Here is a 14,796-nt window from a genome sequence, read left to right on the forward strand (position 1 = left end):
CAGCTCTGCTGAGAAATCTGAACAGCTTCCATTTAGCAGCTCAGAATATCTGAGCTTTTGCCTCCACGTAGCTGGTTTAGGTTTGAGCGGATGTTCCCTGGATTCTTCTGACTCGCAAACAGCTCTGCCTGCACCGTAGTCTGGGAGCAGGTAAACAAACAGCTCAGTATCTGCGGCCAGTCCATACAGTCCAGCAGTCGGCTTGTGATTGCTAGATTAACACTTTTCCCTGGTACCCACCAGTACTTGTTCACCTCTAAAATCATTTGCTGTGCTTCTGAATGGATTTGTTCTTGTGGTCATAATGTTCTATAATTCTATAACTCAGTTGTAGAGGATGCCCTGAACAGATCACCTGTGAGGTCCCACGTTGAGTCAGCTGATACTTGTGTACCGTGTAACCAGATCTCCCCCAAAACGTCTTTTTTCTCATGTAAATTGCCCCCATTTGGATAATCCTTCAGCATATGTAAATCATGCTGGATACCCGGGCTACCATGGGGACTCTCAGGGTGAAGGCCCTGATTTACTGAAGCAGGGACGTCCAACTCTAGTCCTCCAGGTCTGCAAACGAGTCAGGTTTTTAGAATCACCCCAATGAATACGCTTGAGATAAATTTGCATGCACACTGCTTCACTTGTATGTAAATCTATTCTCTGCATATTTATTAGGGATGTCCTGAAAACCAGACTGGGAGGGCCAGAGTCAGATGGACAGCCCTTTACTAAAACTTTTGTTCCAACAGACACATGTAGAACTAAGGGTGATACTTTTTTTTATTGAAACCAACTTAGTCCATCTGTGACTAGTTTTAATTTAACTTAAAAATGTATATATTGCCTCTGCGCTTTAGCTGAATCATCTGAAATGGTGTACAGACAGTGGTGAAAAAACAGTGCAGTTATACTGGGATTAAATAATTAAGTGTGGACTATTTAAACCCTGTAAAGCCAATATTCAAAAACCGTAGAACAGATGACATATCCAGCTAAATTCAGCCGGATAAGCTATCCGGGATATTCAGCGGCATAAACCTTCTGCTGAATATTCCCGATCAGAGTCATCAAGTTACCTTTTATGCGAATAGCTCTGCACCTAACCAGCTTGTCTTCCTGGAATAACTTTAGCTTAATCGGCTGTACTCAAAAGAATATAACCGGTTAAGTAGCCATGACCTGATTAAAAAACAAAAAAATTGGTGTGGCTCCCATTGAATGGTGCAAAGAAAGTGCCTGCCAGCCTGAGACCCCCCAGCCCCAGCCAGACCCCCTCTCCAAACCCCTTCAGAATATATGAAAAGTGAATCCCACTCTGCTGGTACCTTAAAATTGTAAAAGTCTTCAGCCCAGATGGCGGTACAGCCCAGGGCTGCTAGGAGAGCCTGCTGGTGTCACAGCAGCTGCTACCACAGCCCTGCCTAAAGAATTTTAAGGTAACAACAAGGTTGGAGGGGTACTGTTGGGATGGTGGGTGAGAGAGAAGAGAAAAGACAGGAGTCACTTTTTAAGAGCAATTGGAACAGGGAAAGGGGTGGGACAGGGGGGGGGGGGAAGGTGACTTGACAGCTCAGACACCTGGATGGTTTGGGGGTTGGGTGGGGTCTCGAGCCAGTAGATGCTTTTTTTTTTTTTGCACCTCTGAGAAGGGGGCATAGATTGGGGGCCACCGGCCCTGCAACATAACTTTTGAATAAAGCCAGTTAAACCAGTTATTTGGGAATATGCTCCTGGATAACTTTAGAACGAGCCGAATAACTTACTTGGCTTAACTCCAATAGGGAAGTTAGCCCGATAATTTATTTGGCTAACTTGGCTGGAATGCCTCCAACATGCGCCTTACTTACGGGCCGATTCAGTAAAGTCCGCGGGAGAGCGGCGCGCGCACAGGCCACTCGCCTGTGCGCGCGATTCAGTACTTAAATGAGGCCCGGTGGTAAAAACAGGCAAAAGGAGGCGCTAGGGACACTAGCGCCTCCTTTTGTAACTTTTTTTTTTTACGCCTGTTGTGTTAATTGGTTCTCCCCTAGTTCATTGCAAACCGGTACGATAAGACTTGTCTTGAGCATCGGTATATTAAAAGAAATTAAAATAAATAGCACATCCCTAGCGCCTCCTTTTGGACCGGAGCTGGTGGCTGTCAGCGGGTTTGACAGCTGACGCTCAATTTTGCCGGCGTTGGTTCTCGAGCCCGCTGACAGCCACGGACTCGGAAATTGGACGCTAGTAAAATTGAGCGTCCGGTTTTCGACCCGACAGCCGCGGGCCGACTTGAATTTTTTTTTCTTTTTTTTTTTTTTACATTTTTTACCCTTCGGGACCTCCGACTTAATATCGCCATGATATTAAGTTGGAGGGTGCACAGAAAAGCAGTTTTTACTGCTTTTCTGTGCACTTTCCCAGTGCCCAAAGAAATTAGCGCCTACCTTTGGGTAGGCGCTAATTTCTGAAAGCAAAATGTGCGGCTTGGCTGCACATTTTGTTTTCTGAATCGCGCGGGAATACCTAATAGGGCCATCAACATGCATTTGCAAGTTGCGGGCGCTATTAGGTTCGGGGGGTTGTACGCATGTTTTCAGCCCCTTACTGAATAAGGGGTAAGGGAAAACGCGCATCCAATGGCGGGTTAACAGTGTGCTCCGTCGGCCTGTTATTCAGCTAAATCGGCCTGTTATTCATCTTAGCCAGGTAAGTGTAACTGTGCTGTCTCGTCAGAGACCTGAAGGGGGCACAGCTTTCAAATGCTGGTCACAGATGTCCTGAGTTAGTCCAATAAAAAAGGTAAAGCCCTAGAGAATCAGGCAGACATGGAAAGAGGGAGAAAGTGCAGAAATTGCACATAATAACTGGAATAACAATACAGCATTTCATAACACCTTTTTTAAAAAAAAAAAATGATTTTTCTCTACCAGAAAAAGAGAGAGCCAGGCACGAAGGGCAGCTCTTCCAGCTCCAGCTCCAGCTCCAGTTCCAGCTCCAGCTCCTCCTCCATCAGTGCCAGGTCACCTCATGAGGTAAGCCGGGCTTTCAGCCCAAAGCTAGCCCCTCAGAGCAGCCCCCATTAGCCTCACAGAGAACAGAGGCCTTTCTCCAATCTGCAGCTCCGCTTGCACGCAGCATCCTTCCTCTCCTGGCACAAGGCCATCCTTCATCAGATCACTTGGAATGTAAGTTCGCCTTGCCCTGTACCCTGGCCTGGATTTAGGAGGAGGCATTGCTCGTTTCTGCCTCACCTGCAAAAGTGAAAACCATTTTGATGCTAATCTTTTCTTCATAGCTGCTCTTTGTTACCCTCCTCCCAGTTCATATTCCCTGTTAACAACATGCAATCTCCAAGTCTAATTGTTCGAATGTAAACCGGTATGATGCCCACTACTAATACCGGTATATAAAAGTCTCTAAATAAATAAATACTAGACAGGGAAGAAAAGCCCCAGATGCTCCCCGCATCACAAGGCTGAGGGTATTGGTTTTCTTTAATACTCACTCACCAGGAAACCTTCTTCATGAATGACACCCACAGCATGTCATATCGGAGAGACGCATTAGCAAACCTTTACCTCATGCTACAAGCTTTCCATAGCTGGTGTCAAACCATAGGGCAGGAAAATGCGGACATGTCTAGGTCTTACAGCAGCAGTGGGAGGTGGAAATAATTACAAAGACCTTTCTGTCGCAGAGCTTGCTGATATTTTTGATTGCTCTTGCTTTTAGCCTAAATTCCTGGGTGACAGCAAGCCTCCCGTGTTATCCGTCAGTGTCAAAGCCATCAGGGCGGATAACAGGAAGCAAGGCTACCAGATCATCGTGTATGCGGACGCTCATAAATACCATCTGGACACCTACGTGGTAGATTTCACCCAGCCCAGCCGCTGGAGGGCCTACATGCACGCCGGAGTCCGCACTCCTCACCGAGCAGAGGTAAGGCTGACTGCCTCCTCCTCGTGCTAACCCAGTTATTACATTATTAGTCCCACTGCTCTTTTCTACAAAGAAAAGGAAGCCACGGTATTTCTTTTTCTGGTTCAGGCATCCCTGAAATGGGGTCAGAATGGCCAGGATTATGGCATCAGCGTGCAGGCTGAAACTGGCTACCTGGGCAACCAGCCTGGCATGAGGACAAAGGTGAAGTGGTCCAAGATTCCATCAAAACTCAAAGCAGCTGGAAAGTGGTAAGATTTCGCCAATTTATCCACTTATTTTACGGGTCTCGTACCAAGCAATCAAGTTTCGGTACCCTGCTAACACATCGCACCACCCCCCTCTTTCTACCTAACACCCTTTACACTACCGTCGTAATGCGACTCGCTTGTATATTCAGGCAGCCTCATCTTTTGCCTTTTGCTTATTCGTTCGGTGCTGACCCGATGAAGTGCAGCTCCTGAAAGCTTTCAGAACCGCCCACGGGGGAAAGTCAGCAAAACCGGGCCTAAGACGGACCGATTTTCAAAAGGACTTTATGCGTGCAAATAAGCTTTTGAAAATTGCTACATGAGTAATTCCTTTGAAATATACCCTCCTTAGTTTGTATCTGAGGCACTGGAGAGGGAAGTCACTTGCTGAAGGTCACAAGGAGCACCCATGGGAGAAGCAGGATTTGAGTGCTGGACTCCCTGGTTCTCAGCCCGCTGCTCTAACCAATAGGTTACTCCCTCACTCCACTAAGAGCCACAAATTAATGTTTTCTCTTCTTTTTTTTTTTTTTTTGTACCCAGGATTTCTACATTCATTCCTGGAGCCGCTTACGTGGCAGGAATCCGTGAGAAGTTTCAGAGAAATCCCTCCAGAGAAATCACGGCAATCACGACCCTGAGCTCATCGCGAACCGCTAATATAGTCTTCAAAATGCCCCAGGTAAGCTGTTTCAGTGAGAGATCTTATGTCTGCTTCGGACATGATGTGGGTTTCTCTCAGACACTGATTTGTTTCTGCTTCTCTGCAGCTCACTCTCATCTGCGAAGCCATTCCAATTCCAGTAGCAGTGCCGCTTCTGCCGGTCTCAGAGACTTCAGTCCCCAGCTGGAGTGTTTTCCATAAAGCCCCTTATTTCCTCCTGGACAGTCTGAAAGGTCAGGGAACTCTTTACTGTTTGCTCATGTGGGCTCTTCCTTGCCCAGTGCAGGTGCATATAGTGTGCTAGTGCCCCGCATGTGCCAGAGTGGCAAGCTAGCAAAGCGCATTCTGTCCCGCTCCTTATCGCTTTAATCTGCGCCTCATTTTGTCCTTATTAACATTTTGTGTTGGATCGTTACTGTATGTGCTTTGACGGAGAGTCTTTCAGAAAATGTTCCTGGAAGCAACCAGCATTTAGATTGAAGAAACTGATCCCCCATGAATACACAGGCGATTCGAAACCGTGAATCCGAACGCCAGTATATTATTTTAGACAGAGCCTTGCAGCCTTACAAGTTCGGAAGATCCATGCTGAAGTTGTGATCATTTAGGATACAAGCACTGTGCAAATGCACAAGTAAAGCAATCGGTCGATTAGCTGAACTGCACTTACTTGTTCTGAAATGGGGAAGTTATTTCTCCTGCATGTTGCACTGAAGTATCAGTAGTTTATCCTCTTGGAACAACAACAACAACAGCATAAAAAGATATTTCCCAATTCATTGTTTTAATAAAAATGTTTCCTGCAGGTCGTTGCTCGGCAGCCCAAGATACGATCACAACCTTCAATGGAGTCAAATTTGACTACACAATGCCTGGCAACTGTTACCACGTCTTGGCCCAGGACTGTAGCCCAGATCTGAAGTTCATGGTGATGATGAAGAAAGCTGAAGAGTCTCCTGACTACAAAGCAATCAATGTTAAACTTGGCAGTCAGTAAGTGCTTCCGGAAGAATGGCAGCTGGTTAAGTGCGATTGCGCCTTATGGAGTATTACTTTCTCCAGCTCTCGGAGTATTTCTTCACTTTCTTTTGGGGACCTCCTGTGTACAGTTCTCCCTCAGCTGTTAGCACAAAAACTAAAGTCAGCGTCCCTGATCAGGGCCAGCTTCTGGGGTGTGTGAGCAGTGCAGTTGCCCAGGGCGTCATGTTTGAGGAGACGCCACTGCCCCCCTCCCCCTTCCGGAGGGAGCCTGCAAGCGAGAGACTCAAGAACAGTACAGGAGAAAGGAAGGTGAAGGACCAGCCTGCAGGGAGGAAGGGAGGTGAGAAAGACAGGGGGGTGCTGCTGGGCAGGAAAGGTGAAAGAGAGGGAAATGCTGGGCACCGTGGGCAGAAAAAAAAGAGAGCAGAGCAGAGGGGATACTGGTGTTAGGTGGGGGGGGGGGGGGGAGATAGGTATACTGTGCCAGAGGAGGGAGCGCTGTGCCAGATCTGCACCAATTTCAGTTTTTTGCACAGAGCACCAGCTGGCCTAGAGCTGGCCCTGCCCTACCCCTGCTCTCCTGTGATTCTGTGACCCTTCTGGTAGAATTCCTTATTCCCCACGGCAACTGCGATGGGAGACCAGGAGCCAGGTACTAGCAAATGCGATAATGGCATCTTCCGCTCTACCATCTGTCCCTGTGCCAAGCCAGGCTTTATCAAGAGCAGTGACACAGTGCCTCAGCCTGCCTCCTCTTCCTGTTTAGGACAGGTCAGCGGCACAGCCAGAGTTAGCCGCATAAGTTAATAATGGAGTTAGCTGCCTAACTTATGTGGCTAACTCCGCTCCTCTCCAAAATGTCTCCCACCTGCCCTTGGAATGCCTCCAACTTATGCCACTAGAATTTAGCCACATATGGCTTATAATACTGCTGTTTAGCTATTTAGACGGATAACTTTACAGTTATCCATCTAAATGGCTTTTGAATATTGACTTCAAAATAAATGATTTGGACACACAAGAAATGTCATAAAACTACTTTTTATTTATAAAGTAAAATGCAAATTTCCATTGTTCAATATACAAATCTATGCAAAAGTGTTGCCCAGGTGAGAGTCCATCAAGCTAGGTTGAGAGAACATTTTACAAATCTCATCTTTGTGTGAGTTGTGAGTTTCCTCACTCCGAAGGACATCAATTCTTCACAAGAGTGTACTTTTCTGTTCATATGTCTCACTCTGAATGTCAGAGTGGCCACTAACCCCTACACTACTACCTAAACCTCACCTCGAGTAACTAGGTGGGCCTCATATACAGGTATAAATACCTAACTACTATAAGGGTCTTATAGCTAGGTTCGTTCTCTCTCTCTCTCATATTTTAATAGCCTGTTCCTCTAAACTTGTTTTCTTCTCTGTTTTTTTAAAGTGACATTGACATGTTCCCTTCAGATGGACGCCTCAAGCTCATGATTAATGGCATTGAAAAACAAGTGGAAAGCTTGCCCTACAAACTCAATTCTGGTAAGGATCATAGCTTGATTTTCCTCGGTGTTCCACCATAAAATTATGATAACAATAGGTGCACCTTGAAAAAAGCACTGCAGTAGCTATACCTAATGTGTTTCAGAAAAAAAAACCCAACCCATTTCACATCAGGCTACTCAACACCCTAGAAAAGAGTCAAAAGCAGCATTTCAGATTGGCTAGACTCAAAATGCATAGCACTCCTGCAAACACGTCAAGGGAAAACAGAACTTTACAAAAAATGATGTGCTATGTCTCTCAGGCTTTTCCCAGCAGCTTTGCTCTCTATCTGTGTATCTATCTCACTATACAATCACATTTTACTTACGCCTTTTCTAATCTGAAGAAAGCTAAGCTTGCTTTTCCTTTCTTCTGCAGAGCCAGATATAATGATTGAACAAGAAGGAGATGCACTACACCTAACAGCCTCTGACTTGGGCATCGAGGGACTGTATTACGATGGGAAGACATGCAAGGTATTGCCCTTCCTGCCTCTCTGCTGGCTTTATATTTGGAATGAAATGCACACTTGGCAACAGCACCAACCTTTGTTTTGGCTTTGCACTGATTTAAGGTGGAAACTGCCATGTGGATGAAAGGAAAGACCTGCGGCGTGTGTGGCCACCACGACGATGAGGCGGGGCAGGAGTATCAGATGCCTGATGAATACCTGGCCAAGGACGCAGTCAGCTTTGCTCAGTCTTGGATCCTGCCGGAGAAGTCCTGTTCTGGAGGTACAAAGAGCGAGTCGTGCATTGTGGAGGAACCACATCTGGCACCTTTCACAACAAGGACTATTTCATTCAAATTGTGTTGTGATGAATACCACTTGGGTTGGAGTTCAGTGTCCGGTTCGGGAGGCTGTGCCTCAGAAAGGATACGAACGGAGTGCAGGACAGTGATCCAGACAAGGGCTACAAAATGCATCTAAACACGTAGACCTTAGAGGAGAGGAAGACCCCATAGGGCAATTCAGATATTTTAAAGGGCATAAATAATGCACAAGAATCTTTCAGGTCACAAAGGACATTGTAGATTAAGGGGGTCACAAAGGGGGGTCACAAAGGATGGCACACTGAAGAGCAATGTAAGGAAATGCTTTTATTTTATTCGCAGAAAGGGTGGTGAATACAATGAAATAGCAACTCAGTGCAGGGAGAGCAGGCAAAAACGGTACTGGAATTAAGGGGAAGCAAGAGAGAAGCAGCGAAAGTAAAGCCAGAGGTCAGCAGGGCTCAACATTATGGCAGCAAGAAGGGAAAACTGGTAAACAGTTGGGCCTTATAATCTTTGACACCAATTTACTAAAGAGCAAGTGACATCACCCAAGTACGTACATACTAACCAGAAATGTTCATGACATGCAAATGAGTCCAGAGGGTAAAGTGTGTATGTACATTTCCTATGGACTTTATCACAAAAAACCCCCCCCAAAACTACATTTCCTTAGCTGCAGTTAAATTTCTCAAGATAATGCATCTGCAAAACAACACATATACTTTATCATTGTATTAATAGGTAATGAGGAGTTTTGCATAATTCTGCATCTCATTACCTGCATGTAACCTTACAAAATCTAATAGTGCTGTCGGCAGGCAGACACCTAGCTTCGCACACACTAGCAGCACTTTTTACATATGTGCTTGCATTTCTGGCTAATACGTGGATAGGAGAGCACCAGGGAAGACAAGAAGACAATGACAAACTTCTGCAGTATTCTGCCAAGAAAAAGGAAATGGGACTGTAAACATGCAAAGTATCTGGGCTGCCTCGAGAGACAGTGCTTTCTGTTCTCCTATGCAGAAGACCTGGATTTGATTCCTGAGCCTAGCCCCATAACGGGAGATGATGCAAAGGCCAAGTTCCCAGCTTCTGGAGGGATGGGAGTCCCAGCTCAACGGCAACACTTACAGACCTGACTCGGATCGTGCATGTGTCTGGTGGTGGAGGAACTGCCATCCCCACCAGAGAGAACCCCAGGAATTCTAGGCTTAGTAGGGGCTGGGTCCAACTGAGTTGGAAGCTCATAGATGCAAGGGAAAATGCCTCAGCCAAAAACGATTTTAAAAAAACCAAAACCAAAACCCAAACCTCATGCACGATGTGGATGATAGTTGTGCAAGTTAGTGGAAAGTAGAGTACAGTTACTTCTTCTTGCACTGTAGCACTCTGTGTTTGACCCCTGCCACGGCTTGATCTCTTACAGCTTGCAAACTGCAGCGTTCGCTTGTGAAAGTGGAGAAAGCACTTGAAACCGATGGAGAGATCTCGAAATGCTACTCGGTTCGGCCCGTTTTACGCTGTGTGAAGGGCTGCTCGCCAACCCAAACTACTCCTGTCTCTGTGGGCTTCCACTGCCTGCCAGCTGGTAAGTCTGCACAGGCTCTATTACAAAGTCAGTTAGCTTGAATCTAAGGAGTCAAACACTGTTATTCGAGTCCTTAAGTCCTAGTCTTTATGATAGCAAACTTTAAACAAAAAAATATAATACAGAATGGGATGGATCCAAGGGAAGAACTTCAGTTTTAAATCATTAAGGGTAAGATTTTGGCTCTTGGAGACTCATCTCATTGCTCAAATGGCTCTGGATTAGGATTGTGTCAGTGATTTAGTGAACAAACACCTGATTTTATCAAAGGTTTTACCCATAGACACAGAACAGGAGAAAAAAGTCAATGACTCTTTCTGTGATGACTTTATGATACAAAAATAACAGGAGCGTATATCATGGCTCCTTCGCATGGGCAGATGTTGTTGAAATCTTGCCCATCCTCCCATTCACTGAGTCATAGATTTTAAACCATCATAGTTGCATGTACTTATGAAATTAGATGCTCAGTAGCAAGGAAAAAGCTCTCTGTTATTCCTCAACAAAATTTCTTAAAATCCATTGCAGTCAAGAATTATATTTTTCACATGCTTTAAAAAGATTAATTCTGAAGAGCTGGGCACATGAAAACGACATCTGTATTTAATGAGTTATTGACGCAGCCTGGATTTTGTGCAGTGTGCACTTTTCTTGGATTATCACAAGACTCATGTAGATTGAAAAGCATGGAATCCTATGAATGGAAAAGCATGGAATCCTATGAATTTAAAAAAAATATATGTTATTTCATTAGACTTACACAGCCCTGTTTCTTTTTCTGGCACAGGCACTTCTATGGATTGGGCCGAAGAAAACATGAAGCTAGACAAATCTGAAGACCTGACGGAAACAGTCGATGCCCACACTGCGTGCTCCTGTGACACAATGCAGTGCGAAACATAAAGCAGTGTTTCCCAGGCTGAAAATCTCCATCTGCTATATGGGGCCCGAGTGGTGTCCTCCAGCACTGAGCAATGCGCTCAGTTACAGGGGCCGCTATGCTCAAAGGCTTCTGAAACCTTCTTAAGGACATGATTTTCCAATTAATCTCTAAAAGAGAAAAATATAATATTGTATATTGTACAAACATCTGATTTTCTAATAAATATGTGCATTGAGAAAAGCAATTGTGGAAGTGCAGGTATTTATTATAAAGAAAGAGCAACGATAAACTGGGAACGCACTACGTAGCGTGTGTGCTTCAGGTGGCATATGACAGCAAATATGCTTTAAGTGGAATAAAAAAAAACAATAAAGGGATTTTCCCATCAGCACAGAGGGGGAGCAAACCTGAAATAAATCAAAGCCAATGTGGCTTACTGCAAAAAAAAATGTATCTAATAGATAGGTATACGGACAGGGCTGGATTTAAGATGTAGCACCCATGGGCAGGACTGGAGAGCTGGGGGAGAAAGGGAGAGAGACCTTGGAAGATGGGAGAATGGAGAATAAGGGTTCAGGGATACAGTGTCGTCAAAACTGACATTGCAGGTGCTGAAAGAAACCCTGCCAGAACATTGTCTAAACACTCCAGTCACCTCTACAACCAAATACATGTGCAGTCATTGAGCCCTTCTAACGAACTGTAGTGTACTAAACAAGCCAAAACACTTCATTGTTTTATTGTGTCAGTATTTGAAATTGTTTAGATCCAAAATGAAGAATGGGACTGTTAGAACACCCAACTTTAAAGCACACAGCAGACGTGGAAAGGTTTTTTAAGGCATTACGTTTAAGCCTTTTTTTTTTTTTTTTTACACCAACAAACTGTACAAACAATACAAAGAACATTTGAACACTTAAATGCACTTGCAAAATACAACAAAGTATTGAACTTAGAGATTGATATTCAATTAATTTGCCAAATTCAGAAGACCCAGGGATTTGAAAATTCTGCCGTGCTTACAGGGTGTAACCTATCCAGGTAACTTTTAAGGGGACAAAGCTTACCTAGAAAAATTGAGGGCATTCTGGGGCAGGCCAAACTTAGCCAGATAACTTACCTGGAAAACTACGATATTCATGTAACCCCCTGAACACCAGGGATCACTTTCCAGCCTCGGGGTGCATGGTAGTTACTATCCCGAGGTGGGGAAATATATCTCTGGGGCCGTGAGCTGGGGGCAAGATAACCTGCAGGGCCAGTGCCAGGCTGAGAACACTCCACCTAACAGAAACAGACCACTCTCCAGACTTGAGTTGTGCTCCAAGTCATAGACGGTTTACTGCAGAATCTTCAGGATCAAACATAACAGTGACCTTTCAGGAATGTTGGGAATGAGAGAATACGGTACTCTGACACAATATCTATGACATCATTTATTAATGTGACATCATGGTAATAGACGTTATTTACAGAAAGTTATTTACATACCACATGATTGCATATGCCATCCAGCACCCTTTGTGTCATCAGCCTTGTATCGAGGAGTCGTCAGGTCAGCAAAGGCGAGAAGGGGGGTTTTCAGTGTCCAGCACTCTATACGTCTATAGAGGCAATATCTCCTACTCCCGCCGGACACTGGAAAGTCCTGCTCTTTTATACCGTGCCGTAAACAAGTGTGCGTGCGAGAGATAAATGATTGATCACTATCCCCCCAAGTTATGTGTCAACAGTTGCTACTGCCCAGTCGGACTCACCCTGTCCCTGGCATGTAGGCGATTGATCAGACCACCTTATTCCTGACAGGGAGCCAGAAAGCTGAGCTGCACAACCTGTTTAACAAGAACATGTTTATCCTACACAGGAAGATGCAGAAATCAAACAGAATCACAGTTCCAGAAATCTAACTCCTCTCCTTAAGTAACAGTTTCTTCTTCCAGCAACACAGCAGTACTGGTTACTTTGTTTCTCCACTTTCCCCAGCTTTGGCAGCCCCTAGCCTGGTCCTCTCTTTAGTTTCCTCAGATAGCAAAATAGTTACTCTCAAGAATGTCCTGCTCAGCTGAAGGAAAAATCCTTCTGGTGCAGTATCAGGATCCTCCCAGCCCCAAAACAAGTTCCCTCTGGCACAGTTTGGCTTCCTGGCACAGATGAGTGCCTGCCTTGGTTAAATGCAGACTTTATCTTTTAAATTCCAAATTCCAGGCTGTATTAAACGCTCTACTTCTTCTCCTCTGCTCTCAAGCCTGTGGGGGTTTTTTTATTTTTTTAAAGGGAAATCCCTGCACTCCTGGCTACTCCTTTCTGAGATCCTGGGTGATTCAACTCTCTTTCCTTGCAATCTGGAACAACCCCAGACTAGGAGAGTCAGGGTTTGTTTTTTTTAACACCTCTGCTGCATAACCAAACCCCTCAGGGGATGTACCCCCTTGTCTGTCAAGAAGGCAGGTTGCACCTCCTGACACATAGCTGACCAGGGCTCTGGAATATTCCTATACTGCTTCCAGATTAACCTTTTGCCCCATGCACATCCTGTACACTTCCAGTCGGTGCTGACACACTGCTTACAACCCCTCATGCAGGGGTGGATTGGCTTATCAGGGCTTCAGGCATGCCCTGGTGGACTGGTCAGGGCAGTCACGTGACACTGGTGCTGATTGCAGTGGCCCCCATGCCCGCGGAGCCACTGTAATTAACACCCGGCCCATAGCAGCTGTTCTGGCGGAACAGGAGCTCCACCGAGGCTCTCCACTCATTTCTGGTTTTGCTTTTTCTTTTCTTTTCCTGCAGCTGCGGTTCCATGGACCTGCATTTTTGTTTATCTTTCCCGCAGCGTCACTGATCACTGTAGGATCAGACCCTGCCTCTCCAATCACCACTGCGGTGGCAGGAAACCCTCCCAAGGCCTTCCCTCAGACCACCTCGTCCCTTTCTTTCCCTTTTGAGGCAGCCGATAGACCTCCCACTGCTGCCTCACCACAGTAAAGGTCGCTGACTGATATCTGCCGCCGGCCCTTCTAAAATAACCCACACCACTGAATTGTGCCTTTCTGCTACCTCTCCCCACGGCAGGGGCATTAGCTGGTAGCCCTGCCTGGATCCCTCGTGCCCACTAGTGTATTTTTTTTTTTACATTTTCAGAGGTGGCGAGGAAAAGAGAGAGTGGGAGTGTGCGAGGGAGCATGCATGTGTGTGTATGTGTCAGAGGGTGCATGTGTATGTGTGTATGCATCAGTGGGTGTGATTGAACATGTGTGTGTGTGTTTTTCTATTTGAGCCAATGGGTGTGACTGACGTGTGTGTGTGTGTGTGTGTGTGTGTGTATGTGTCAGTATTAGCAAAGAAGTTTGTGTTTGTATGTGTCAGTGGGTGTGATGGAGCATGAGTGTGTGTGTTAGTGGGCACAAGGGAGCATGTGTGTCAGTGGGTGCAAGGAAGTGTGTGTATGTCAGTGGGTGGGAGGGAGTATGTGTGTAAATGTATGTGTCAGCGGGTGCGTGTGTGAGTCAGCATGTGTGTAAGGGAACAGAAGTCTGGGCACTCCCTCACCCCTACTAATCCAGAACAATCTTAGGGTGACCGCAAAGTATAAAAAGCAGGGGATTTTCTTTAATTTGACAAATTGCATTGACATTTAATTGACAGAAGGCATTTGACAAAGTCACTCATGAGAGGCTTCTACGAAAACTAAAAAGTCATGGGATAGGAGGCGATGTCCTTTCATGGATTTCAAACTGGTTAAAAGACAGGAAACAGAGAGTAGGATTAAATGGTCAATTTTCTCAGTGGAAAAGGGTAAACAGTGGCGTGCCTCAGGGATCTGTACTTGAAACGGTGCTTTTCAATATATATATATAAATGATCTGGAAAGGAATACGACGAGTGAGGTTATCAAATTTGCGGATGATACAAAATTATTCAGAGTAGGTAAATCACAAGCAGACTGTGATACATTACAGGAGGACCTTGCAAGACTGGAAGATTGGGCATCCAAATGGCAGATGAAATTTAATGTGGACAAGTGCAAGGTGTTGCATATAGGGAAAAATAACCCTTGCTATAGTTACACGATGTTAGGTTCCATATTAGGAGCTACCACCCAGGAAAAAGATCTAGGCATCATAGTGGATAATACTTTAAAATCGTCGGCTCAGTGTGCTGCAGCAGTCAAAAAAGCAAATAGAATGTTAGGAATTATTAGGAAG

At 45.3% G+C, this 14,796-nt stretch overlaps 1 protein-coding gene across 1 annotated transcript in view; it reads left to right on the forward strand.

Moving 5' to 3' along the window:
- The window catches only part of LOC115100252 (vitellogenin-A2-like), a 43,370-nt gene extending 32,535 nt beyond the window's left edge, over positions 1–10,835 (forward strand). The window contains exons 25-35 of the mRNA XM_029618619.1: positions 2,910–3,011; positions 3,712–3,918; positions 4,027–4,169; positions 4,713–4,851; positions 4,940–5,066; positions 5,640–5,826; positions 7,243–7,337; positions 7,719–7,816; positions 7,915–8,074; positions 9,547–9,708; positions 10,496–10,835. Coding sequence (XP_029474479.1) covers positions 2,910–3,011; positions 3,712–3,918; positions 4,027–4,169; positions 4,713–4,851; positions 4,940–5,066; positions 5,640–5,826; positions 7,243–7,337; positions 7,719–7,816; positions 7,915–8,074; positions 9,547–9,708; positions 10,496–10,611 — 1,536 coding nt within the window. The 3' untranslated portion in view covers positions 10,612–10,835. The remainder of the gene's footprint in view (positions 1–2,909; positions 3,012–3,711; positions 3,919–4,026; positions 4,170–4,712; positions 4,852–4,939; positions 5,067–5,639; positions 5,827–7,242; positions 7,338–7,718; positions 7,817–7,914; positions 8,075–9,546; positions 9,709–10,495) is intronic.
- The last annotated feature ends 3,961 nt before the right edge of the window (positions 10,836–14,796 follow it).

This window comes from Rhinatrema bivittatum, chromosome 10, assembly GCF_901001135.1.
Source record: "Rhinatrema bivittatum chromosome 10, aRhiBiv1.1, whole genome shotgun sequence".
Lineage (NCBI taxonomy): Eukaryota > Metazoa > Chordata > Amphibia > Gymnophiona > Rhinatrematidae > Rhinatrema > Rhinatrema bivittatum.